This window comes from Onychostruthus taczanowskii, unplaced genomic scaffold (genome assembly GCF_017590055.1).
Source record: "Onychostruthus taczanowskii isolate IOZ18803 unplaced genomic scaffold, ASM1759005v1 scaffold251, whole genome shotgun sequence".
In the NCBI taxonomy this organism is placed as follows: domain Eukaryota; kingdom Metazoa; phylum Chordata; class Aves; order Passeriformes; family Passeridae; genus Onychostruthus; species Onychostruthus taczanowskii.
In genome coordinates this window covers 204,020-231,756 of record NW_024499808.1, presented here as the reverse complement: position 1 = coordinate 231,756, position 27,737 = coordinate 204,020, and the positions used below count along the sequence as shown (strand labels likewise).

Genomic DNA, 27,737 nt, shown 5'->3' with positions numbered 1-27,737 from the left:
ACTTTGAAGCTGATTAACTGCATAGCAGCTGTGAGAGAGATGTCTTGCTGCTAAGCCAGCAACTGTGGCAAAACCACTTTCCTCAGATGAACGTGGTTAATTATAACCTAATTGTAATATTAATGCACACCTCTATCCCAAAGTTACCTGCCTCCAAGTTACGACAACCTCTCACTGGGCATGAGCTCTATACGTTTTTTTGACTGTATCTTTGAAAGTGAAGTGAGAGGATTTTACACCAATCAGTAGCAAATATATGCATGAGTAGAGTCACTCAAGCTTACCTAAATACAAAGAAATACTATAAAAGTAAGCCAAGGATGGAGAAAAAGTTAGTGAAGGCTCCATCATAACTGCTGGGATCAGTCAATGGGCTGAACCTGTCTTCTCCCCCATAGGAATGCCTGTTGGGTTAGAAATGCATTCTGCCTGCTGAATATTTTTATTGCGGACTACAGCTTGTCTGTATATTCCTTTGAATGAGTTTTTGCAGTCAAATACTATCACTGACAGATACCATCACCAACAATCCCTGAACATTAACCTGTCATAATTTTATATTTATAAAGAGTATAGTACCATAAACTGTTCCACAAAATTCCAAAGTTTGACTCCTTCATGGCTGCTAGCAGTTGCCAGCAGCAGGTAACATATTAAAATAGGAAGTCCTACTGAGGGGTCATAAAGTGGGAAGACCTGCTGAGGGGTCTCCCTTATGCCTTTGGCCTATTTCCCTGAATGTCAGTCAAACTTCCCTCCAATCCAGCAGGTCTGCTCAACAAAGGGTCCCTGTAACAGGACGCTGACAGACTGGTCAGGCACAAGGATCTCAGCTTTCCTGGGCCACTGACAGACAAATTAATTACTGTGGGTCAAGGAAGTCTTCCCTTTTCACGTGATGGTTCTTCAACCACAAGGTTGTGATTCCTTGCAGAAGCTCTAAGACTGCAGACATTCATGTGCCAGTGGGGCCTGGAGAATGAGCCTACCTAGAAAAGTGTTGGTAGCTACTCTAAACATGATCACTCTTTCACACTCCAATGACAGTACTTACTAAATCTCCCTCACTAAATCTTCCCATCAGTGAAAGCCTAGACACTTTGTTCAGAATACTACTGTGATGGGTGGACTCTGGTTGGATGGCAGGTGCCATCCAACCACAGCCTCTCTATCAATCACTTCCCTCCTCAGCTAGATAAAATATAAAAAAGCTCGTAAGCTGAGATAAGGACAGAGAGACATCAGAGGGAAAAAAGGGAGGGAGAAATTAATTGAATTTATTACCGATAAAAATCAGAATAGGGTAATGAGAAGTAAAACAAGTCTTTAAAACACCTTTCCCCCATCCCTTTCTCCTTCCCAGGAATAATTCTATTCCCCATTCTCTCCCTCCTCCCCACCAGTAGTGCATGAAGATGAGAACAGAAGTTACAGACAGTTCATGCCACTGCTTCCCCCTCAGGAAGAGGAGTCCTTGTGCTGCTGCAGCATGAGATCCCTTCTACAGGAGGCAGTTCTCCATTAATTTCTCCAATATGGGTCCTTCTCACAGGCTGTGGTTCTTCATGAGCTGCTCCAGTGTGAGGTATCTTCCCTGGGATCAGTCCTTCAGGAACTGCTTTAAAGTTAGTCCCCTGTGAGGTCACAAGACCTACCAGGAAACCTGCTCTTCTCGCCACAGGCCCACAGGTCCTTCCAGGACCTGGTCCAACATGGGGCTCTTCCACAAGCTGCAGGTAGATTTGTGCTTCGCTCCTGCAGACCTCCATGCGCTCCAGGAGGACAATCTGCTTCACTATGGCCTGCATCATGGGCTGCAGGAAAATCTCAGGTCCAGTACCTGGAACACCTCCTCCCTCTCCTTCTTAGCTGACTTTGGTGTCTACAGAAGTGTTTCTCTCACATATTCTCAGTCCTCACTTCTCTGGCTGCAATTGCTTCTGCCCAATAACTTTTCCTTCTTAAATATGTTATCCCAGACATGTTACTACCATGGCTGAAGGTCTCAGGCTTGGCCAGTGGCATCCTGGTGCCGGCTGGCATTGTCTCTGCCAGACATGGGGGAAGCTTCCCTCAGCTTCTCAAAGAAGAAGCCATTCCTATAGCCTCCCTGCTACCAAGACCTTGCCGTGCAAACCAATACACATATGAACATCACAGAAGCCTAAATATAAGCAACAATAAGTCCAATCTAAAGTTTTGTTACTAGTCTGCACATTCTTTCTCCTGCACAGGAAAAACATGCCAACTATGGCATAGGCACTCTGTTGAACATTTCCTGCATTCTTCTTTCCTTCTGGTTCTCTTCCCAGATTCAAAGGAGCTTCTGATCATGACCTTATCTAATGAACAATGAACAAGACACAGTTTGCTGAGCTTCTATCCATGCTGAATCACTCTTCCCATTGTGTATAAAATCAGAGTCATTTATGGCAGCACTGATCTAGAGTATCAGCTTCACTCCAGCCTTCTCATTATACAGCACAATTCACAAGTCACCTTGGTGAGTTGTTTCTTTCAATTAGATTGTCTCCTGAAGAACAAGAAGAAAGACCAATAAAGGATGTGTGAAGCAATAATATTAGGATCACCTTCAAATACTTCATTTATAGAGTCACAGAATGGTTTGGGCAGGACGGGACTTCAAAGATCATCTTGCTTCAGCCCCATGCCATGGGGCTAGATCGAGTTACTCCAAGCCTTGTTTAATGTGGCCTTGAATATTCCCAGCGACTCAATTGTATGAGAGGAGAATAAGTAGGACCATGAGTATATAAAATATTTGATCTCTCAAGTAATTCTTCTACTTTGGGAAACTGAGTAGCATATTTTCTCTGGTTACAGAAGCTGCTCCAAACTGCTGACTTGTTTGCTAGCGTTCTTTGATCACAGAAAGTTCAAACAGCTGCAGCTGAGGACAGATTTGTCACTGTCAGACTGGTTTTTCTTTCAGTTCTTGTGGTCTTATGACTTAAGCTGCTTCTGTAGAGACTACCAAATCCGAGCACATGTGGTATGGACTATGCTGGTAAACCATACCGGTGTTTATGAACCAATATGATGACAAGAACAGTACAAGTTACATTCTTTTGTTCGTTCCCTACACTAATAACTGCTTGAAATTCTTCTTTTCTATGTCAGAATATTTCCTTCACACTCCACCACCCAGTTCTGCTAGCGCTCTTCACAAACTTGGCGTTACATTTAGTCCATTTCAAACTGATAATCTGGGACACAGAACAAAAAGGAAATTTGTGTCCTGAAATTTGGCCTTTAAATTTTAGAAAGACAAGTCAAATACTGCCACCCAGATTCAGTTTTTCTGAACCTGCATTGCATTTGGCTAAGCTTCAGTATTTGTACAGGAACATGCACTCAGATACACAAATATAGCAGTGTATTTCTGTTCCTACTTCCATATTCAAGTTTATGGAAATTCCGTTTTGAAAAATGCTGTCTCTCCTTTGTGACATCCTTCTGTCTATTGGCACAGCATTTTCTCCCAGCTTGATTTATACACTATGCCGACGGTTGTTTATCATGGCCACAATGTGTGACAGGTCCAAACTTTTCATCATAACCTCCATGAACTCCTCATCTTTCCTTGCTCCCTCCACAAATTCATCCAGAGAAAGTTCACCTGTGTCAGACACAAATAAAGGGCATCAGAATCCACATCTGACAGGAAAAGTACAGTAATCTAACTTTAGAGACCACTTACTATATAGGCACTGTTATAAGGCACTGTCCTAAAGACCTCAGAGAGTCTTCTTAAGCTTTTATGAAACATCCCCAGTACTCAGACAACGCCTGCTTCCTTTTTTTCCCCCATACAAGGGAAGAGGTACATAAGAAAGAACAATAGAAGTGGGTAGCTAAGGAGTGGGATCATAGCATTCTTTTTGGCTCAAAAAAACCTGTCGTAATACTAACCTGCCCTATATTTGCTGGTTTTCAAGGATAAAGGAACTGACAGAAGGAGGCTGTGACAGATAGAAACAAATTTTTTTATGTCCTAGGCCAAAAACCCCTTGTACAGAGAAGCAGCTCAGCAGAGTTATTCTGGAATAACAAAAGAGCCTGTCAGGAAGTACCTGAAGTAGCAAGGAAAGAGATACCTCTCGGGGACATACAGGGACCACAGTGACACTTGACCAACCTTTGACTGAGCACTTCATGTTCTTGCTGTACTGCCCACAGCAGACCCAGTGAAGAAACTCTGAACTTCAACATTAAATTGCAGTTCTTCCTTTCCATACTGAAGTACTTAGCAGCAGCTGGGGCCATTTGATAATATTTCCCACTTCTAACTGGCATGAGCTACACAGCAACATACAAAAAGGAAAACAAAACACCACTCCAAAACCCCACTACGAAACTCATGTGGACAGAACAAAGCTGAAACCAGTACAGGGAACAAATCCTGTCACACTGATTATGTATAATGCCAGGAGAAAAATCGGTTTTGGTCCATGGAGAACACATTACTGGCTGAGAATGCAAATAGAAATAAAATGTGAAGTGAAGAGGCCTAAAGTTCAACCAAGAAAGGAAAAAATTTATGTTACTCTGTAGAAGAGACTGTCTGAGCTGGATGACTAAGGCAGGAACCTTACCGTCGCCATTGACATCAATCCTGTTGAAGACTCGGTTGGTGAACTCTTCTGCACTAGTTTCATGGTCACCACCATTAATAGCTCGAATAGCCTAAAATAAAAGAGGAAGAGTAAGCAGCTGACTGACAACTCCCAGACTGATTCCACATATCAGCATTGATTCAGAATAAGACACTCATGTGTGGTACCTTCCCCACACAAATGAACCAGTACCACAGGAAAACAAAGCACAAATCATCAGGCCTTATGGATGGCACTGAAGGGTGTGAAGGGAGCGTGGCTCTGGAGCACAGAATGAGCAGCAAAACCCAGAGGACTGGCCTAATTCTGCTTAGGTACAGTTTAGGTGCTGCAGAAATGGCAGAATCAGAATCCACCTAATTGGTCCACTTTGTCCCACTTTGTGACCCTATGGTACACCAAGCCTCAGAAACACTGTCAAACACCTTCCACAAATGACATTATGAAATTCCTTTGTTATATGCTGTGGTAATTTATTTCTATTCTTACTTTCACAATTTTTATTTACATACTTCTTCCTGTGTGTTTGGCTTCTCCCTAAAGCTCACTGGAAATTCATTTTCTTCTTCAGAAACTTTAAGCCTTATCCACTTCTGTTTGCTACAATTCTTCTTATTCATAACTACATAGCGCAGAGTTCTCTTTTCTTTCAATGCTAATTATTTCCTTTGTTTAAGGATTTCCACGAAATATGTGATTTCAGAGCCTTTATACTGATTCTAAGACTATTCATTTTCTAGTTTTTACCCTTTGATATTTGGTCATTTTATTCATTCTTTTTCAAATGCTATTTTACTGAAACTTATATAACTTCAGCAATTTCTTAAGGTTACCAAAAAAGACACTGAACTACATCCAAAAAAGACAAAGGACAATAAATTTCTTGCCACCAGTTGTTGCCCATAGGATTAGTTTCTCAAGAGCTCTGTGTTAACTATTGCTATCTGTTGCTTCACTGTAATGTTTGAGTATTTCTATTTAAAGCTACTAGTAGGAGGCTTTACATTACTGCAGTTATTGGTCAGGTCTCTTTGATACCCAGCTCTAAAATTCTTATACAGATGAGAATGCATTATTAACATCTTATTAGTGCTTTATCAAATCAATTTTATGACATTTCATATTCAGAAATGCTATTTATTGAGGGTCATTGAATCTTTTCTGCAATTACCTTGGTAATTTCCCATTATCTGCAAAATAATATGAATTTGCAGCACAATTAATTCTGAGATATTTATAGTGATCTTTATGCCCGTAATCCCAACCCCATTCACAATAGCTATTTGCATACAATCCTTTCAAGTCTCAATCCTTTTTCTTCAGGCTATTCGTCAGAATCAGAAATGTTTTATTATGTTGATATTTAGAAGCTGATTCTAAAAAGCAAACTGGGCGTGGCTCTCCAACTTCTCACGGGGAAAAGGACATATGAAGGACACACTGTAGAGACAGCAACTGAGAGTCACAGGATCTGAAACCTTGGAAAGTGCAATTTAGGTCACAGGCAGCTAAAACAATTTTATGGTTAGCTATGCTGTAACATAAGATGTGGTGATAAAGAGTCTAAGTCTGCTTATTGCATTATACGGTGGTGGGGAATTCTGCTTAGAGAAGGAATGCTTTTAAGGGTCTCATCCATGATCATCCATATGGGAAACAGCAAAGGTCTTACTTGTGTGATTTGTCTTTGAGGAAAGAGGCAAGAACATGACCCCTGGAGATTCACCTTGATGATGTTGAGCAGTTCATGTCGATCAATGCAGCCATTGCCATCTACATCATAGAGCTTGAAATACCACCGCAATTTCTGCTCCATCTTCCCTCGGAGAACGAGGCTGAGGGCAGCCACATATTCCATGAAATCAATATATCCATCCTGTCAGAAAAAAAACCGCCCAAATTGTGACAGGAGTAAATTGAGGGAGTTAATGCACTGGAGTTGTTTCACCTTATTGCTCTTTAGATTCACAGCTGAAAGAGAAAGGCCAACAAGTGGCACAGAGACTTAGGAAAAATCTTTAGTGCACAGACACATGTTATTTCTCTAGCCACCAAATACCTGGGTTCCTAAATTTATGATCTAGTACATAGAGCCTCCCCTCTGCTCACCACCTGCAGTGAGGGAACCTGGTTGTCAGCATGAACAAAGCCCCCTCTGTACACCAAAGCTGACTGTCTTTGGCCTGCTGGGGGAGAATATTGAGCCCAGCCTATGGGCTGCAGGTTTTCTGTACTAGTCTACTCTGCCTTTGTGGGAAACTGCTATTCCACTAAGCCATAGATCTCTTCTCCATTCTGTGGAAAATAATGTGACTGGGAATATTTTGTAAAATACACAGAGCGTGATTTGATCACTGAAAAAAATGTTCAGTATTTAGGTTTTTAATATTTCATTTCTTGACTCTACAAAGAAAGTCAAAAAGCTCTTGTTTGTTCTGCAAGAAAAACGTCAGTTAGTAAAGGTTCATCAGCCCTAGATTTAAAGCTGACTAAAATGTTAAAAACAAACTACAAATAAAATACACATCTAGGTCAAAGATTCTGAATAACAATAATTATTCAAGAAATAACAGAGGAAAAAATGTAAACTTTCAATTATTAACATATTTAGTCAAAGTCAGATGCCTTTCTGAAATGGATGCAAATAAACATATATAAAAGGTGAATGTAGGTGAACCAGCAGACCGCTGCTGTTTTGCAGCAAGGATCACCATGTTTAAAATACTCATTCAGGGTGGGAAGAAGGGTTGACAGGCTGAGAGAGTTATGGCAGGTCAGCCTGGAGAACAGAAAGTTCCAGGGACACTTTGGTGCCTCTTCCAGTACTTAAAGGGGGCTTAGAAAAAGGCTAGAGGGGTACTTTGGACAAGATCGTGTGGTGACACCCGTGTGGGGCAGCTGGGACACCTGCAGGTCAGTGGTCCTACTTAGCAAGTTCCCTGTAGGGGCCCCACATGTTCCTCACACCCACACCACAGTGTTCCAGCCTCAGTCCCTGGAGGAGAAGCCTTAGTCCCTGGCCCAGTCAGTGCCCAGCTACTGGCACAGCCTGTCTGGGGGGCTGCAGTAGCACGAGGGTACAGATGTGCCCCTCAGGGGTCCCATGTCTTCCTGCCATTCAACGTTGGGCAGGAGGGGATGACAGGGGACTTTCAGCCTGAGTAGCAGCAGCCACCAAGCAGAACAGTGATGGCTTTGTGTTACAGAAGGATTTGCAGGCTCCGGCCCATGGCCTCTGACCACAGCTCCGTGACTTCTGCTGCTGACACATCCCATGTAAGGGGGTTCACTCCAGGCAGGGGAAGGGATGGGTACCGAGCTGCTGGGGACTCATTCCCCTCTATGCCCACAGCTCAGGGAACAGGCATGGTGCTGCAGGAGTCCAAGGTCCACCTCATGGACACGGAGCTCTGCAACAGCAGCCCATGGTATGCCGGGGCCGTTCACCCCCGCAACCTGTGTGCTGGGTACCCACAGGGTGGCATTGACACCTGCCAGGTAGGAGGCTGTGATGAGTCCCTGAGCCCCTGGCAGCGCAGGGACCCCCTCATCCTCCACACACAGCACAGCCTGTCCCCTGTCCACCCCTTCCCTCCCCACCTGCCTGTGGGTCCCTGTCCGATGTCCCCTTGTCCCCAAGGCCTGTTCCTGCCCACAAAGCCCATTCAGCGGCCCCAGCAGACCCAAAGTGTGGATGTGACCCTGGAACATCTGTCCTGTGCACATCTGGGACCCAGTGTGCAGAGATGGGAGAGCCCCCCACCTGTGCTGGGAATGTGCCGGGAATGTGGACCTGGCAGGGATTGGGAGAGAGGAGCCAGCCCTGGGACTGGGGGAGAGCAGGCAGACCCGGGGCTGGCAGCAGCCCCCACAGTCCCTGAGCCATCTCTCCTGGCACAGGGGGACAGCGGGGGTCCCCTCGTCTGCAAGGACAATGACGCTGACTACTACTGGCTGGTGGGATTGAACAGCTGGGGAAGAGGCTGTGACAGAGCCAGGCACCCCGGGATCTACACCTCCACTCAGCACTTCTACAACTGGATCCTGCTCCAGACGGGCCTGAGCCCAGCAGAAAGAGCTGGTCCAGCACCAGAGCCAGTTGTCACCTCGGCCCCCGAGGAGGAGCCTGAGGAAGCAGAGGAAGCAGAGGAAGACATCAACTTGACCCCTGAGTACAGCCAGAGACCAGCAGTGACATCCTCGGGCACGTCACTGCCCATGGCATTCCCACACCAGTTTCTGGTGCAATTCCGGAATCTGCTGCAGGAGTTCCTGCAGTTTCAGAAGGACAAAAAAGCCTGAGCAGTAGCAGCAGGATGAGGAGGCTCCAGGGCTACCGTGGGTCACGGCAGTTCCTGCTGGGCCAAAGGTAGCCTTGGGGCCAGAGGCTTCTCTGTCCTGCCCACGCTGCTGCGCTGCAGCCACAGCGATGCTGACGTGACTGAGGTGTTGAAGTAAAGTTTCTGTGTTCACCATTAACTGTGTTTTCAGCCCTGCTCAGTGCACTGGCAGGCCAACAGAGTCCCTGCTCTGTCCATCTGCTGTGTTGTTCACATTCACTCTTCAGCCTGGAGAGGGCTCCAGGGAAACCTCAGTACCCCTTGCCGTGCCTGAAGCAGGTTATAATAGTGGGGGAGAGCAGCATTTTGCATGGGCATGCCATGACAGGACAAGGAAGAATGGATTAAATCTAGAGGAGGGGAGATTGGGATGGTGGTGGGAAGGAGTTTTTACTCTGGGGGTGATGAGGCCCTGGCCCATGAAGTGTCCAAGGCCAGGTTGGACAGGGCTTGGAGCAACATGGGATAATGGCAGGTGTCCCTGCCCATGGAAGGTGGTAGAATGAGATGACAGATGACCCTTACGGTCCCTTCCAACACAAAGCATTCTATAATGCTACAATTGCAATTTATAAAAGAAGACTAATGAAAATTTATCCTCTTTGTCATCATCTAAGTCTTCAAAATCTGAAGGTCCAGAGGGCAGAAGATTCCATCCATCATGTCTGTATTATGACAGGGTGGATTTTCCTCTAAGTGCTCTTGCTCCTTGCCCTTGTTCATAAAAGGATCTTAGATTAAGTGACTGTTAACAGACTAAGATTCAGTGATGTAGGCTATCGCCACTAATTGCACACTTTTACCTGAGATCACTATCACTTTATTTAAACAACAGCTTTTCTGACCAAATTTGAATTTGAGAACCTTCTTATAACATTGTTTACTGCTTAGCACAGGGCTCACAGGAGAACTCTAGAATGCACAACATCCTTGAATAAATTTTAAATTCCTTGAACATCCCAAGAAGGGAGAGACGTGAAGTGACAGAAAGACTTGTGCAAAAGCTGTAAAGGTTTTGCTTTACCTTATGAAACAGTTTCTCATCACTATTATCATCCTGGGCACAGAGGACTTTGGGATGAGAAAAGATATTCTCTGAGGTCTACAGCTATTTACAGTCATTACATCCACCACAAGACGGCAGCTACCCTAATGGAGCCTGTCTGCTGCTCTGCTTAAGAATTTTATAATATTCCTAACCATTCCTAAACTCCTAATGCTGTCTCACATGTCCAAAATAACATTCTTTGTTGGTCCCTAAGCTTTCCTTCTTCAAAACTAACTCTGTGATTTCCCACCTAGTTGTCGTGCCTCTGTGACTGGATCCTCCTTGACTCCATTTCAGAACCTTGGAACAGAGAGTAAAGCTGAAATTTCCCAGGATGCTATAAATCCAGATTTCTTTGTCATTAAGAATACAGGCCTGCAAGCATAGGCTGAAATACATATGGATAAAAAGCAGGCAAAAGTGAGGGCCATTGCACGCTTAAAGGAATTACGGGGGCTACTGTTTTCTACCAGCAGTCACCCATCACAGTGAGGAACTGCCCACCCCCTCACTCCAGCTTCATGCTGTACCTACCAGCACCAAGGAGAGCCACAGAAGTTGTTTGCTCATGCAGTGTTAATTTCAACTGCCAAATACCTGGAAATTACTCCTCTGTGAATACTATAATGATTTCTATTGTGTCTGATTGCTGTGGTCTCCATGATCTCATACAGCTATATTTTTGAATAAGAAGAACATGTAAGAAGAATTATTACATTAGCATTTTGCTAGTTAAACAAGGCCAAGTCCAATAATTGGCAATAAGGAATTTTCAAAATTCAAAGATTAACTTGCTCAAGGTAGTTAGATAATCAGGTTTACTTATGTTTATGTAATCTATGTTATTACCTGTACACATTCATTTGCTCCTTGCATTTAGCTACTTTACATAAGCATCCCTTGGCAGCTTTCCCCACCAGTGTTTGCAAAAGAAAATGTTTGCAAGAGAATATTTGTGTTCTTTATGTTTGTAAGAGAAAGACAAAGACTCTGAAAATGCAGGAGTTGGATCACTTCTAAGCAGCATGAGATCACTTCTAAGCAGCATAATTCCTTGCCAGAGAACTCACCTTGTTCATATCAAATGTGCGGAACATCTGCTCAATGTACTTATTGGCCTCTGGATCCAGCCCTCGAAGCCCAAAGAACTGCTTAAATTCATGCTCTGTCAGCTGTCCAGAAGGACACTCCGTCATGAATTTCTTGTACCAGTGGTGGATCTCAACAGCTTGTAGATCATCCACGGTGGAGCTGCTGTTGTTGCCCATATGTATCTGTGGTCACAAGGATGATGCTATAGGAATGATCCTCTTCCTCCTGTGGCTCTCACAGCACTGCCCGTTTGCTCCTGTCCACCAATGTCAGTTACGTGAGGGATCTAGCCTTCCGCAAGCCAATTATAAATTTTAATCTTCTTAGAGGCTGATCCACAAACCAGAAAGTTTCAATGATACAAACAGTCTTCTTAGAATGGAAAGGAGATGCAAGATAATCTAGCAAATCGCTGCTATTTTAGGAGCTAAAGCAGAAAGGGTGAGAAGGTTAATCAGACACTGGCATTGGGAGCTATATTGGTTTGGTATCCTATTTTTAATGTTGATATAATTATATGTGAAGATAAGAGAAAATGCCCACAAGATGTGGGCTGTGAGGTTAAGTAAAGATCTGCTCCTCTAAGTGGATTTGAGAGTCTGTTTTCGCAAATAGACTTGTTGAATAACGGAGTGTGTAGGACCAGAAAGTGTTACAGAAGTGGCCCAGTACAAGAGTGAGGTTATGTGGGAAAAAGCACACATAAGGAGCACAGAGGAACAATGCAGGGGGACACAAATAATCCCCTGGTTTGGCAAATCCAAGAACCATCACAGAAGTGCAGTCAACCCATGAAAGGCTCAACTGCACAAAGGGGAAGGAGCAGAGAGACAACCATAGGCTGGGGAACACAAATTACCCAGTAAGAGAAATAAAGGCCCTGTCCCAGCTCCTTCTAAATCTGTCGCAGGGGAGCCACCAGTCCCATGGGCCTAGAGGTGGCACCCATCATGATGAGTCAGTAGGAGAGGTTGCAGAGGACTCTACAAACTGTGTACTGCCTAGGGACATGGAAAACACTGTGTGGTCCAGGGCAAGAGCATCTGGGGACAAGACTCACAACAGGATGTTTAGGAGTGGAAAAGAAGATGGGGAAAGGGATGCGTCTAGGCGGCATGGGAATGAACAAGCATGAGAAAATGGAGGCAAGGGGCTGGTTGCATGTAGAATGGTGCTAATCAGTATGAATGTGGATCCATGCCTTGGGCCTGGTCATCACAATCTTTCTTGTCTTCTAACACTCCTACCTCCTTTTTTATTTTCTGGCTGCACAGTGCTGTGCTCTGGGCATGTATGTGCATGGGGACTTAAGTGCCCACAACTGGATTGAGTGAGATCATGTCAATCTATGATCACTAGTAAATATCAAGCCAGACTAGTCAGCAAACAGGCCAAATAGTTCATGAAACAGGTGTGTGTGTCTCTGTTAGTGAGACCACTGGAGTAGCTGACTATTAGACTGAGGGTGTAGGGTTGAGGGTGACCCACCTGTCTGTGTTTCTCTGCATCCTGAGCACCCCATCACATGCACTCGAGAGGCACCCCTGTGTGTGTCCGTTTGCAGGTCGTTGTGTGCCATGGAATCTGTATTGGTGGCTGTGGCAGGGTTGTGCACCTCGCAGGCTCCGGCATGTCCAGGTGCCAGCAGCTGGGGAGACCAGGCATCAAGAGGCAGCTGCTGGGTAGGCTGGATGTCTAAGCACACGCTCTCTCTGTGCTTGCCATTGATGGACCTTCAGAATCACAGAATAGTTTTGGTTGAAGAGTCCTTAAAATCATCTAATTACAGCCCTTGCCGTGGGCAGAAGCACCTTCCCCTAAAGCAGGTAACTGGAGGCTAGGCTCCCTTGCTGCCCGTGCTACTTTTGATGGAGCTCAGGCTGCAGTCGGCTGGGAGTGCACATTACCAGCCCATATCCAGTTTTGCATTCCCCAAGACCCCCAAGGCCTTCTCCACAGGACTGCTCCCAATTCACTCATCACTCAGCCCGTACCCGTGTTGGGGATTGCACCTGGCCTTGTCAAACTCCATGAGGTTGGCATGGGCCCTTCTCTCTAGCCTGTCCAGATCCTTCTGGATGCCCTAGCCCTTCCCTATAGAGAATCAGTCACACCACTTAACATACACATTTAAAGCCAAAACTTATTTTTAGTACAATAGAAATTTTAACAATCTGATTTGAGAGTCATAATAAATCTACATCTAATTACAGAAAAGCAAAGAAAAATAATGTAGGTCAAGTACTTATATACAAGAAAAAAGCTGCACTAGTAGCAATAATCCAATTAAAATTGCAACACATGCACTTTGTTTCTGTGCTTTCTCTGATGTTACGCTGACCTGCCTGCTGCTCCTCTGGATATTAAGATCTGTGGTTCACTCGGATGTTTGCAGAGGAGGAGGGGAGAGTCATGGAAAGTTGTCAGCATCTGGGTCCTTCACTGGGAGAAATGTGATGTTCTTATGAATGGTTTCCTCATCTTATCTTCCTTTTTCTTTTTTTTTTTTTTTCCCTCTCTTTTCTTCCACTTAGACTCACAAAGGTACATGTTAGAGTTGCAAATATCTCATTCTACCTAGAATAACTGATTGCTATTACTACCAATATAAGGCCATGGTTGTACCACGCAAAGATAGGTAAGTAAAACAAATTAGCCATAGATATCTGGAGAATTTGCTCTCACAGCTAAAGTGAAGCGAACAAAGTGAACAAAGCTGCAGGCACGGCATGAAAAATTCAGAGCACACCTGGAAAGCTTTGGTCCTGAGGCATGTGAAGTAGGGACAGAGCCCGTGGCCATAGCAGGTCATTGGCACACTACTGGGGCCATCAGAAATAGGAATACAGTGCATCTGTGTGCACAGTAAGGGTGGCCAGGAGGCAAGGACACTGCGCTGCCCAGGCCCCCTGAAATCTTGCCCCACCTCTGGCTGGGGCCAACCTCTGTACCAGTACAGACCAGGAAGGGAATGGATCAAGAGTTCTGAGACGGAAAACAAGACTGGACAGGGACTGGCAGCGCGCACATCCCCAGCAGCACACGCAGCAGGTGAGGGGGAGAATTCTGTCCCTCTGCCCCACTCAGGTGAGACCCCACTTGCAGAGCATTCTCCCGTCCTGGAACCCTCAGAACAAGACACATTTGGAGCTGCCGAAGCAGGTGCAGAGGAGGCCACGGAGCTGCTGCAAGGGCTGGAGTCCCTCTGCTCCCCTGGAGACGGGCTGGCAGAGCTGGGGTGTTCAGCCTGGAGAACAGAAGGCTCCGGAGACAACTTATTGCGGCCTATCAGAATATAAAAATATTTTTATGTCAAGAACTGTAGTACCAGAGCAAGGGACAACAGTGCCCATTTGCACGAGCGCAGCCTCGGCTTGCACATCTCCGGAAGCTCTCAAGGCCGGGTTGAACGGAGCTCGGAGCACCCCGGCCTGGTGGGACGTGCCTATGGCAGGGGGGTGGGACTGGAGCATCCTTAAAGGGACGTTCCGACCGAACCACCGGACAGCGCCTCCGGCGGCGCCCGCCGCGGAACGAGCGGCAGCGCGAGCCTGCGCGGCAGCGCGAGCCTGCGCGGCCCCGCCTCCCCGAGACGCCGCGCCCCCCGAGGCCCCGCCCCCGCGGCCCCTGCCCGTCTCCCGTCGCACACGGGCCAGCGCGAGCTTCCGTCTCACCAACACCGCTTGTCCGGCCCGAAACGCCGCAGCTGATTGGTCGCTGCCTTGTTATTGGGCGGGAACCGACAGCGTCCTCGGGATTGGTCACTTTGTGCCATGTTGCAGGACAACCATGGCGCCGAGGCAGCTGCTCCGTCGGGATTGCCTGGCCGTCACGTCTATCTTTCATCCGCCGCAGTTAATTGGTATCTCTGCGCCGGGGGCGGGGCCCCGCCGGAGGCGGAAGTGGCGGCGGCGCGTTCCGGTGCTGAGGTGGCGCGGTGGAGCGGTTCGGCGGCAGCTCCTCGGCGGGTTAGAGCCGCTCCTCGGTGCTGACCCCCCCGCCGTGCTGCAGGTCAGTGCCTCCTCCCGCCCTGGGTGCTCTCCGCCTGCCCTGTCCGCACCGCGGACTCTGCCGCCCAGCTCTCGGCGGCAGTCGCTGGTCGGGCTCCTTTCGTGTCCATGCGGGGCCGGAACGGGTTGGCAGCTCCCCGGGGCCCGGGCCGTAAGGGGCGGTGGGCCGGGGGGGGCCTCTCCTCTCGCTCTGGGCTTTGCGTCCCGGCCCAGTCCCCCCACGCCGGTGGGACGCTGCCGGCGATGCCCCCAGGTACCGGGAGCGCAGCCCCACGCGGGGAGCTTCGCGCTCCGCGGGGCCCGCCGTAGGCCTCCGGCCCGGTAAAGCTGCGGGGCTGCTGGGGCCCGTCGGCGCTGCCCGCCATCCCCGTGGCGGCAGGAACTGAAGCTCCGGGAGCCAGCACGGCGCTCTAGTGCTTCCCGTCGCTCCCGGCTTTTCTTGGAACCCCTCCGCACAGCGTGAGAAGTGTGGCCCAGGGCTTGTGAACAGCAGCAGTGCTTTTAATGCGTGTGTGATTTTAAACGAAGGGAAATGCAAGGAATTAACTTCATTTATGTATAATAAACTTATAGTATAATAAATTAGGGAAGAACATTGTCAAGTCTTTCTTTGCTGTGGCTGATACCTAGGGATAGAAATGCGCTGCTTACTGCAGGCTGTGCAGACTAGCAGTGGGCTTCGACTGTTTGCGTCAGGGATGTGTATTTCAGAGAAAGGGAGCCTCCTCCAGATCACTGCTGATCTGTAGTTCCAAAGTCTCCCCAGCAAAAGTTCATTAGTCATAGGAATGCTGAGCAAAAGTAGGGGATGTAAAGGATCCTGGCTCACATCCTGAGCACTGTGAGGTTCCTTGTGTCCTGCTGTTCATTACAGAGATGGGAATCCATATGCCAGTGTGAGCCTGGGAGAGCACCAGTCTTGTCTCTGAAAGCACTGTTTGCTTTACTGGGGTGAGGCAGTGGAACAACGAATAACCTCTGTCCTTTCATGTTTGGCATTGTATAACACCAGGATATTCTTGCCACAAGTCCTTGAGGCTAATGCACAGGACAGCCACTGCCTTCTGTGCCTTCTCCACTGCCTTGGAGATATTCAGAAGCTACCTGCACAGCTTCTGTTTGAGTAGGGAGCTTAGACCAGATGACCTCCTAACTTCAGCCAGTCTGTGGTTCTTTGATAAGATTCTCCTCGAGCCTTTTATTTATTCATTTGTGTTTATTTATTATTTATGTTGTCCTCAACTGAATTTTTTCCAACAAGTTCCCACCTCTTGTTCTGGGGTGCCCGGAACAGCACACATTACTCTGGACATGGCCTCCCCCATGCCTGGTGGAGAGGATCACCTTCCTCCTGCTGCAGCCCAGGATGCTGCTGCTGGCCTCTGTCACAAGGGTGCATTGATGGCATAGGTCAGTTGTCCACCGCAATCCCCAGCGTTTCTCTACAGTGCTGCTTTCAGAGATGTGATCCGAGGGATGCTGTCTAGAGCAGTGGCCCACCTAGGCCCGTGTTTTCCCTGTTTTCTCTACACAGACAGCAACCTGTTGCTGTTTACAGAATTGTGGAATCACTGTTTCTTTTCCATTCACATCACTTGCCATATTTGACTGACCTGAGAATGTAAATTAAAAAATAATTCAAAAGACACGAATCTCTAAGACTGGCATTCAGGTTGTTAATGTCCACATCCGTGCAAATAGGTGCAGATGGTTCCTCTGTTTGCATTTTTAAGGAGGTCAGTTGTGAGCCAAACCCAGCAGGGCTTACTAGCTTGAGGGCGGTGTTAGGTTAATGTGGCCAACCTGGACAAAGGCCAAGGAGTATTTTCTCAATCCAGGTATGCATGCCTGAAATTATAGTGCTTGTAGCGTGCAGTTATGTGCTGAGGCCCTTGCCTAGATTCTGCTTTTTTTTCGTATTTCTAATACCACTTCTAATAATTAACCTATTGGTTCTCTCAGTCCCAGCCACGTATTTTGCATTTCTGACTTTAGTAGGCTGTGGCCTAATGCTCAGTAGGAAGATCCGATCCATCCTCTTCAAGTGTTGGAGACAGTTAGAAAGAGGCGTTCTTGCCTTTGGATGGCTCTTTTCTATAATGCACCATTGCCAAGACAGCAGGTTTGGTTCCCCATTGCAGCATTGTGGGAGTGATTGTTTACAAAACTATAAATACTTTATTATTCTTATGATGGATTCCAGACATTCCAGCTCTCCACGTGAGTATCTCATATTATCGCGTTGGTGAGCAACTGATGTTGTCAGAAGAAATCTCTCTAGCAGGAGTTGTAAAGCTGTACTGTTCTGGAATTCCATGCCTCACGTCTTGCCCAGGGCTAGCTGAGAAGCGAGCAAAGCACCAGGACTTGTTTTGGTGACTGCTGTGTTGTTGCAGTACAAGAACAATCCTGGCATTTTGACTGTGCTTCTGGAGGAGTTGCATCCCTTTGAGCTCTTTGCAGGAGCCTGTCTGAGGCCTGGCCTCTTGCTGCATGTCTTTTTGCTACGCTAACTGCTGCTGGAGTGTTTTATTCCTTCAGCTGAAGAGACTAAGCTCATCTATGCAGTGTGAAAAACCAGGGCATGTCTGCAAATCCATGTTCCCAAACAGAGCAGACTTGTCACTTTTCATGTGTATTGCCAGTGACTGACTAACAGTCCTGGAATGCGCTGTGTAGGATATGAAGGATGGGCTTATTTCTTTATTAGTGGATAATTTATTTTTTGTTGTTCTTTTTTTGCTTCTCTCTCCGTCAAAAGTCTTGGTTCATGCAACCTGTGAGTACTCTAGAAATAATAAGGTATGGCAAGAAAGACCAGTGTGTGACTGCTCTGCTTTGGAAACATTACTATTGAATCAGCAGACCCATGAGCTCCTTGGAGTACAAAGCAGGTTAGTATTGATATGCTCTTTTCTGCTATTGATGCATGGCAGTGTGCATTGTCATGTTTTCTACTTCTACAAAATCGGGTGACTGCTACAGATGAATAATGCGCTGCTCCTTTCCAGTGTCAATATTTTCACACATTTAAGTGGCAATCTAAGACCAAAGATTTGCTTAGTAAGACAAGGAGGTCAGGAACGAGTGGATCTGTGTAGCCAGCTTCAGGAGCCTGCTTCTAGTGAGGCAGACACATCATATTAAAAGATTCCATTTGATGGAGATAATGTAAACTTGATCTTATAGCTAATGTGAGTTTGCCTAGTTTCAACTTGCAATACTGGAGCTGCTGTAATTGTACAAATTATTTTGTCACTTAGAGGCATGGACAGTTCTGTGGCCTTTGTGCTCAGAGATGTCAAATGTCACAGATGACCTCTTTTTATACAACACTAGAATGATGATTCTGTGATTCTTAAGGGACTTTGGGAGTTCAGTTGGTCAAATCCTTTGCTCTTAGTGTGTCTAACATCAAAAATGAGATCAGATTGCTATGAGCCTAATACAGTATTTTAACTTCTTCCCTGTGCTTTTTTTTCTGATTGAAATTGCCTATGCTGCGACTTTTGGCCTCTGCCTCGTGTCCATCCTAGGTGGACCTTGTAAAAGGTGTGTGGCTCTGTCTTTAGCTACCTTATGGGTGGTTGTAGGGAGGACAGCAATTGTATCCTACTCCTCACCTGCTCTTCTCGGGGCTGAGCAAGCCCAGCTCTCTTGTACTCCACATGCCTTGTACAGCAAACCCCACTCATCCTGGGGGCTCTCTGCTGTACTTGATTCACTGTTTTGAAAGTGGGTACTCTACTTCAAATGTAGTCTTATAGGTGTGAATGGAGAGGAATAATCGCTTTTCACAAGCTGCTGCCTGCAGTCCTCCCAGTACAGCTCAGTGTACACCTGACCTTGGCTGTGAGCACACTGGTGGCTTGTGCCAGGCTTGGCCATCAGCACTTGTAGCTTGTCTTCTGCAACACAGTTGTACAGCCAGTTGCTCCTCAGCCTGTGCCACTCATGCTTTTCCCATTCCAGGCATAGGAAAGGCATTCTACCTTTCCTGAACTTCACGATGTTTCTATCCATCTGTTTATCCAGCCTGTTGTTATCCTCCTGATTGGCAGCTCTATACAAAGGCTCATTTGAATTTGGTGAATTTAGTGACGTCTCAGTTAATAATAGAGAATTTAATTTACTGCTCTCCCCAAGTTATATGTTGCTGGCTGGTACTGCTGCATGTTTTTTTGTTCTTCACTTCCACTTGCTGGATTAGTTTGGCTCCTGAATTTCAAGGAAATGAAAGAAGGTATACTAAGAAGCATCCAGTGAATCTATGTCCTCTCCAGGCTATTCCCCTATGTTGAGGTCCTGTCCTGTATGTGACATGCAGAGGTCTCATCATCTCTCTAATGTGACACATCTGTATCTGTTTAGCAAACATCAAGGCTCAGTCCATTATTTCCACTACTTATAAGCAGAAAGCTGATTTTAAGTTACAGGCTATACAGAGAAATGACTTCATTTAACAATCCCCTTTCTTTTCAGTAAGCTGAACAGATTGTGGTTCTGTAATGTCATTGTTAAGAAAGATCAAGAGTGAACTATGAAGATGACTTAGCATCTGGCATAAAAGTGTATTTTTCAATCATATGTGTGGAGCAGTGAAGGAATCGTCATGTGTCTTGACACCAGCATATCCTCTGCTTTAATAATCAGTGGGTCTGGCTGCTCCTGTTAACGTGACCATTTCTTTTTTTCCTGAGGTTTTACTTTGGCTTTTCTCTTTTAGCAAAGGAGACAAATTCCTACAAGCCTGGTCACCAACTGCTGTAACATTAGAGTTCAGCATAAAGGAGCTTATTCTTCATAGCAGTTTTGACTCTGGAACTCTATTCTGACTCTTGGTTTTCTTTTAGGCTTAAGATGCTGAGCCGTTTGTCAGGTTTAGCAAGTACTGTTTTACAAGAGCTGTCTGGGGAGGACAGAGATGCAGTTACTGAACCATCTATTGCTGTAAGTACAATGTTATCTAAAGACTTTCAGATCTTGTTGACAATTAATTTGGGAAGCATGGTTCATTATACTGCAGTGAGAGCTGTCTCCTGCTTCTGCCTTGCTGAGCACTAGACTGAGCTGTCATTCCACTCTGCTTTTCTTCTACTCCTCACCTCTTAAGTCAACATTTCTGTTGGGTAGACCATAATCTCCTCAGTTTCCACATCTCAAGGTGATCCCAGGAAACAAACTAGAATTAGGGTGAAGAAAGACTTTTAAGAGTACTACTGATTGTGTGTAGCAGAAGGGGAAGCTCAGCATGATTAGGTCACAGTGGGAGGCTTCATCTTTGTGCTGCCCTTTGGTATTGAGACCGTGGATAGTATGTGAGGCTGCCTCTCATTTCAGATTTGGTCATGTGGTGTTCAGCAAGGTACTCTTTGTTTTTGTGTGTTGGCTTAAAAAGTTCTCTGGCTTTCCTCCTGGTTTCATCAAACTGTATAGTTCTATAGGCTTCATGAAATGTCTGCAGGGAGCAGAGTGCAGCACTGAGGACTGGAGCTGAGGCTATCATGTGGATGCTTTGCTGCAGGCTGTTTATAGTTTTTTTTTTTTTTCCTTCAGAGCACTCATTTTGTTGTTTCAGGTAGAAGCTTTGCAGTCAGAAGCAGAAAGCATGGAGGAGGCACCTGAGGAGCTGTTGGAGCGCCTAGCCCAAACAGAACAGCTAGTTGTTCAGCTGAAGGATTTGATTCGAGAAAAGGATGCCCTGCTCCAGGAAAAAGAAACTGTGTTCAAGGTACCATTTCTTTCTCCGAGGACCAAAAGTTAAATGCTGCTTCAGTCTTCTGTGCAAGCCTCTCTCTGGTTTCTTTTGAACATGAGATTACCTGCATGACGAATGGCATCAGTTCCAGAGAAATATTGGAATTTGAATAATGGACCCTAAGAGATGTAGAATGTCTTCTCTTAGTTTGCTTGGGTTAATTTAGACTAGAGTAGATCAGTTACATCCAAGTTACACAGCATTTTGTCTCAGAGCCCTTTGAGGCCCATGCAGATTCCCAGTGGCTCTAATAAGTCCTAATATCTTGTGTGAGGTTGTTCTTTCCCCGCTTCAGAGTGTTTGCACAGAGAAGCCTGTGCTGCTCTCATCCACTAGTCCAGTGGTTTCATGACACATTCCCAAAGGTACATGTTGTCTACCCTGAAGTATGGTGGGAGTTACTTGAGATAGTTCTGAGGGACTGCATGTAGCTCAGAGAAAGTCAAACTCAGTTTGTATTCACTGCTGGGTGAAGTCCCTGAGTGCTCTGTCCCTTGAAAGGAAGTGCTGGGGTAGAAGCTACAGTGTTGGTATGTGTGGTGTTTTAGAACAAATTTGGTTTGCAGATGTGTTTTAGACAGAGCTGTTACTGGGGAGGCAGGGTTAAACAGAATATGGCAGGCTGACAAACTGTGTAGCTTTTTCAGGTGGTGCTTCTTGGGTCCCAGTGCTGGAGTCAGGGCAGTCAGTTTGTGTCCTTCTGTTACAGAAAGAGCGAGAGGCCGCAGATGCCAAGCTGATGAAACTTAAACTTCAAGCCAAAGCCAAACTTGCCTCTCTGAACAAACGCGTTGAGGAGCTGACAGAGAAAGGATCACCACTGCCTACACAGGTAGGCCTTAGCAGAAGGGCTGGAGTATCCCAAGGTTAGGAGAAGGGGGCTATTTAAAAGATGTAGCTTCTACTGATAATCTGGTACTGCCTGGTGTTTCTGCTCACAGTGACCCAGCAGGGTCTGTTTGTCTTATTAGCAGGATATTCATAATTCCAGAAAGGATGTCTATGCCTGTGCTGTAGGAAGCCTGTCTGTCCACCTTCCTTGTACTGCAGATGCCCTTGGAGTGCTCAGCTTCCTAAGCCATCATAAAGTTTTATGACTGACAAACCATAATTGTGTAACGCTAGGTAAAACTGGGGGGAAAGTGTCCTCTATGAAGACTTTAAAAAGCCTGTTAGCTACTAACTAGAAGCTCTCACTGGAGCTGGTAATTTTTGAAAACTTGACATGTGATCAGCAGAACAATGCTTTCTTTAAAAAGTTGGTCATATTATGGAAGAGAAATGGGACAGAAGTCCAGAATGGTTTCCAGACATCAGATGATGCTCATTAAACGAGAGAACATAAAGGTTATTTCAGACATTGAAAAAAATATTTTAATATTATGGGAAACAATAAAAGGTGCCTGTGAGAGCTGTCAGATGAGAGGTGATTATTAACGAAGATCAGTTCTATGACTTGTGCTGGCTATTTTTGATTAAGAGCATCATAAAATCATAGAAATGTGCTTCTGTAATTCCCAATACCAACTTGAGAGTCTTTCTCAATGCAAAGCACCATCTGGTTTCATACATGAAGAATAGGATGATCTCAAGGACTGACATAATAGAAAAACAAAGCAAAATTTAACCAGTGAATGATGAAGCATGAACAGCATTCCCTGGCCGTAGAGACCAGTGAAGGCCACAGGAGCTGTTTAGCTGTGTCACTTGACATTGCTGTCCTGGTGCTGAGGCTCTTTTTCAGCTTATCTGTCTGCAGCATATGTGTGTAACATCTATGTGCTGTTACATGACTTTGTGTAGACTTGCTGTTGAGGAGTACTGAGTGTTCTTGCTTCAAAATTCAAATTTATCAGTTGAAGAAGGCAAAATGAGAGAAAGCTGATCATCAGTTAATTGGCACAATATAGATTTTAAAAAGAGACCTTAACTTTTTTACATACCATTCTAGCTATTCTACTGAGAATGGCAAGGCCTTGCGTGCAGTGTTGTCATGTTCTGCTCATTTGGAATCAGGAAAGATAAATTCTGAGAGCAGCAAAAGTAGCTGCACTTGGGAGACATTCAAATAGCTTGGTTATTTAGTCAACCAAAATCAGAGACGAAATGTCATTTGTCTCTACAGTTGTATGAGAAAAGTGAGCTTCAAGAAAGTAGGCAAACTGTTAAAGGATAATGCAGATGAATGGATGAATGTAAGTTAGCCATTAAGAAGAATGGCCTTCTAATTAGAGGAATGAGGGCTTGAGACAGTCTCCAGTGGATATGGTATGGACCACAGCCTTACTTGGTTTGGGTTAGAACATAGTTTGAGTGAAATTATGTTAGGGCAGTTACCTGCAATATTTTGTATTTGACCTAGAAAGCGCTAGCTTCTTTCTTGTAAGGTTAGACCTACTGAGAAGATACAGAGTCCTTTATTTAAACTTATTTCTCCAAGTAGATGCTGTCTTGAGTAATGAGGGTATTTCCTAGACAGTTACCCTGCCATTTGAAGGTGAAAATTCTAGGTTAGAGTTGCATCTTATGCTGAAGTATTAATTATTAGCAAAGGACTGGGTTTTTTCTCTCGATGATGTGCGCCCTGTGGGAAGGCTGTATTTTAAATATCTAATTAGTACTATTACTTTCTGGGCTTTTAGCAGAGTGCCTTATTTTGAGAGGAATGAAAATATCAGCTTATCTCCTCCTCTCAGATAGTATTTGTGTACAGAACAATTGAGGCTCATCTCAAACTTTTGAAGTGGGTAAAGATAAATTATGTTCAGATAGAAGAGCTTATACATCTTGGAAAAACATAGTATTTAAAAGCTTGAGCTCTTTGTGGCTGTGCTACTGTCCTTACTTGTGGCACTCTGTGTAATGGTCAGTGTAAGAGGCTTTTTAAAATCCAACTGTATCAATCCTGAAAGCCAATTACAAGTAAGCAAACTAATCCACCTGTCTTCCCCCCAGCAGCTCCTCTGCCCCAGTCTTACAAGTTATGTATATCCTGGCTTCTTAGAGCTTCCGCATCTCTGGTCTTTATTTTTCTGTCTTGTTCTGTTTCTAAATTTAAGTGCAACTGAAGCTTCTTTGTGTGTCTGTTCTGCCTCCTGCCAATGACATTCCCTGTAGGTGAAACAGCTTTTGAGGAACAGTACTTACTCTTATTACACTAATGTATAAGTACTTCATAGTATTTTCAGATTGAGTTTAAAGGCATAAATACTCTGTAGAATTCCTGTGTTAGAGATGGTGTTTGACCCAATACCTCCACAAATAAAATGGAAAATATGTATTTTATATATATTCAGTACAAAATACCCAGCACTGTGTACTGACAGTAGCTGGAAGTGCTGAGATAAGAATGTAGAGCAGGTTTTGTCTGCTCAGGGGCAGGTGGTGAGGGACCTGCCCTCACCCAGGTGGAGAGACAGAGAGAAGAGTGCAGGTGTAGTGTGCTGGGTTGTTTGAGTAGACACAGCCTAAGCGCATTTTATGTGAACTGTTGTTTACATTTCTTGGTTGTAAACAGAGGATTTAAGTGCTTCAGAGCAGAGTAGAACTGATAATTGTGTGCCTGTTCCCTTTGCTTGTATCTAATAAGTTCATTGCTAATAATTGTGTAGTCTGAAGAGATTTCCATAGACATTTTCTGTAGTCTAGAATGTCTGCCCCTTTGTCACATGGAGAATATTCTTCTATAATTAATTTTAAAATGTTTTTATTTCTGGTATTAGAGAAATTTAATGATGTTAAAAATTTAGTGATGTTAAAAAGCCTCAAAAATCAGGGTAGTCATATAATAACTAATGTATTTAATAATCTAATTTGCCTTAGATTATCTAGTGAGCTGTCATGGACTGTTAGCCCTGCCAAGTGCTTTGACACTTCTCAATTAGAAGCATCTTGTGCATCTCTACACAGAAATAGGGAAAATAGTTACTTAACATAGGACAACTTCATTTAAAGAAACAAATGTAAAGTTAAGAAATGAAGCAATGTAGTAAAAATAGTCATCTGATTAGGAGTCAAGAGTAAAGTAGCATTATAGTGTATTTTTTAAAACTCATTTATTTATTAACTAATAATACTGATAAGTTTACTCTCTTCTGTTTCTTTTCTTCCCACTTTTTTCTCTTGCAATGTTAGAAATACGAAAATACAAGTGAAGGGCACAGAGAGGAAGTGGAAGTACTGAAAAAGCAGCTCAGGGAGCAAGAGGAGACTGTTCAGGACCTGAATAAACAGCTGGCTGTAGCCAAAGTGAATCTGAAAGATGCTGAAATCAAGTATGCAACACAGGTACAGAAATTTTTTTCTATTCATCAGTCTGTGTTTCCCACCTCACTGCTTAGACTAGTATGATAGAATAGAACAATGCTTACACAGCTGGTCTTCAATTCCCTTACCTCAATTTTGTCAGTCTCGTGCCTCCTCAAATCACCTAGGTCCATCTATTTCACTTCATTTGGCTCCTCCTCCAAACATTACCTAAATTTTTCACAATCCCCAAATGATCTTCTCCTGCCCTTCCTCTGCCCCAGGCCAGAACCACCCTTGGTGCAAAAGGTGCTCTGCAGGTAAGAGATGGGTTTCACCCTTGCACAGTGGGACTAATGGCTCTCTGAGGAGGGGGAAAACAGTCCCTGGAAGGGCCTGCATAGGGTGTTCCTTCCTCTGAGTCAGAATTTGGGTTCTTCCCTGCCTGCTATTGCCTCTGTGTTCTGCTGTGGGTGTGCAGGGCAGCTGCTTATCACAGGATGTCACAGCGTTAATGGTATGTTGTAGTTATTTGTGGAAAGTTTTTTTTAATACTCTAAATTGCAGGTTTGGCTTTTGAATTGTGAATTGGGCTGTGTCCTATACAGTTAAAAGCCCAGAAGTTTTATGAACTGTTAATTATATAGTAATAATTTATGTTATTATTCTGCGTATTTGTAGATTAAATTCTATGCTTTTTGCTTTTTGGGTTCTGAAGTCTTATCAATTGTTATACACATAATAGTAGGATAAAGACACCAAGTAAAAATACTCTTTGACCAAGATGATGTGTAGGATTGTCCAGCTGAAAACTTCATCACACACACAATATGCTGGTGCACGTTGAAAGGAAGCCTATGTGTCTGTCAGCTTCATGACCTTGTTGGTTTGTTTTTATTTTGTGGCTTATGTTTTCAGCTGAGTTCCCTGCAGGAAGTGATTCAAGAGAAGGAAGCTCTCCTGGAAGAGTATGTGCACCAGCATCAAGCTGAATTGCTCAAGATGGTGGTCCAGTCAGATATGGAAGTAGAGATGCAACAGGTATATTTGGTATAATAATGAGAGGAGGAAGGAAAACAGAAGACACTCTGAAAGAACAGTTCTCATTAAAGTAACTCAGAAGGGATAAGAAGAAAGATGCTTTGATTGTTTTGAGTTTTTTGGATTGCTTGCTGGGGCTTTGAGTCCTTAGTTTCAGTCTGCTGGTTTGCTATCAGTCAAAGAGAAAGAACAGCTGAAAAAAGTGTTACAATATTGTGCTCCAGTTCCCTGTTCATGAAGCAAAGTAAGCTCCTCCTACTGCACCTGGGCTCTGGAATGGGTGTCAACAAAAATTAGTTAATTCAGGCTATGAAAGTAACTGTGTATTAAAAAAAAAAAAAAAAAGTGCATGGATGAAATATGGGAATCTAAGTTTACACTGGTCTCTCCAGTGCTGGAATGGCCTTGTCTCTCTCACAGAACCTGCGCATACTTCAGAGAAAGCTTGAGGAGCAGGAAGCAGCTCTGTTAGGACGAACTCAGGTGGTAGAACTGCTGCAGCAGGAGTTACACACTGCTGAAAAACAAAACCAGGTATCTGGTGATGCTTTTTATTGCTTTACTCTGTGTGTGTGTGTGTGTGTCTGTTTGGTGGATGGGGCCTTTGTCAGTGGCTCAGAAGTTACCGGATTAGGTTTTTTTTGGAACCAGCTTTCCATCATGAAGTCAGCTGGGGCCGCCCTCCCTGGGTCAGGCATTAGAGCTGCAGGTCTGTGTGCACAGCTCACAGCAGCTACAGCCAGACAGTGGGTGCTGCAGTTGCCAGCTCTAATGATCCAGGGCAGGTGGACAGGGTCTACATCTATCCATACCCATGCTGCTGACTGTACTTTCAAAGCCAAATGCACAAACCTTTGCCAAAAGCAGAAATGCCTAACACAGTGCTGCTGAAGCCTCAGTGTTTCTGGACTGCAGTGTCCAGGCCAGATCAGAGCAGAAACAGCTATTCTTTGGTATGTCTTGCTGAGAACTTGTTTATATGGTGGCACACCTTGTGGAGTGGGATTGGCTCTCACTTCGTCAGTTTGGAGTGTGAAGACAATGAGATCAAATCTGTGCATATATGACTATATGGACACAAGCTCCTTGAGATGGGATTGAGAACACAACCTCTTAAAAGGTTGGTTTGCAGATAGAGGATGAGTGTATTTTTCATTTTTTCAATATCTGAACTTCTGAAAATTCTCAATCCCTTTAGAAGAGACGTACACTGAATCAGTCTCATATTCATTGGCTGCATGATCTCCAGCAAGTCTAATGCTGAACCTCATTTTGATAGTTTTTACGTACTTGTGCCCCACGTATTTTCTTTTCCTCTGTGTCCCAGCCAGGCCCACAATGGTGGATCCTCTTCCTACTGAGAAGAGGTAAAGAACCTCAGTGAGCTGACTCGTACTCACTACTGGCTGCATTACTCACCAGGGTGTATCATGGGGTGCTGACACGGATATCTTCATGAGATGGTTGTTGGCTTGGCTGGTTGGAGAAGCTGCCTTGGCTTCTCATCGGTGTCTTTGACTTCCCTCATACATTCTGGTGGTCTGAAGGAGACCTGGTGTAGGTACA

General features: G+C 44.9%; 2 protein-coding genes across 6 annotated transcripts in view; one reads left to right on the top strand and one right to left on the bottom strand.

Moving 5' to 3' along the window:
- Nucleotides 1-1,493: 1,493 nt before the first annotated feature.
- Nucleotides 1,494-14,932, bottom strand: LOC121337173 (guanylyl cyclase-activating protein 1-like). Its single transcript, XM_041407062.1, has 6 exons — nt 14,792-14,932; nt 12,606-14,402; nt 11,096-11,544; nt 6,364-6,513; nt 4,617-4,707; nt 1,494-3,640 (listed from the first exon to the last, which is right to left on the bottom strand). Exons 3-6 carry the CDS (start codon nt 11,291-11,293, stop codon nt 3,513-3,515), a joined length of 567 nt encoding a protein of 188 aa, XP_041262996.1. The 5' UTR covers nt 11,294-11,544; nt 12,606-14,402; nt 14,792-14,932; the 3' UTR covers nt 1,494-3,512.
- Nucleotides 14,933-15,007: 75 nt separating this feature from the next.
- GOLGB1 (golgin B1) overlaps nt 15,008-27,737 on the top strand; it is a 39,422-nt gene continuing 26,692 nt past the window's right edge. For 2 of the 5 annotated variants that reach the window (XM_041407055.1, XM_041407060.1), the window contains exons 1-8: nt 15,008-15,128; nt 17,889-18,021; nt 19,981-20,077; nt 20,706-20,858; nt 21,595-21,717; nt 25,020-25,172; nt 26,049-26,171; nt 26,592-26,705. In XM_041407055.1, coding sequence (XP_041262989.1) covers nt 19,988-20,077; nt 20,706-20,858; nt 21,595-21,717; nt 25,020-25,172; nt 26,049-26,171; nt 26,592-26,705 — 756 coding nt within the window. In that variant the 5' untranslated portion in view covers nt 15,008-15,128; nt 17,889-18,021; nt 19,981-19,987. Of the gene's footprint in view, nt 15,129-17,888; nt 18,022-19,980; nt 20,078-20,705; nt 20,859-21,594; nt 21,718-25,019; nt 25,173-26,048; nt 26,172-26,563; nt 26,706-27,737 lie in introns of those variants that run through there. The other 3 variants (XM_041407058.1, XM_041407057.1, XM_041407059.1) reach the window with 3 other exon arrangements.

Bases quoted from the DNA above. Each gene is read 5' to 3' on its own strand.
- LOC121337173 (XM_041407062.1), bottom strand. From the start codon at position 11,293: ATGGGCAACAACAGCAGCTCCACCGTGGATGATCTACAAGCTGTTGAG. The intron at 6,514-11,095 runs GTGAGTTCTCTG...TTTTTCTGACAG, and splicing joins GCACATTTGATATGAACAAG to GATGGATATATTGATTTCAT. The intron at 3,641-4,616 runs GTAAGGTTCCTG...TGTCTGACACAG, and splicing joins GATTGATGTCAATGGCGACG to GTGAACTTTCTCTGGATGAA.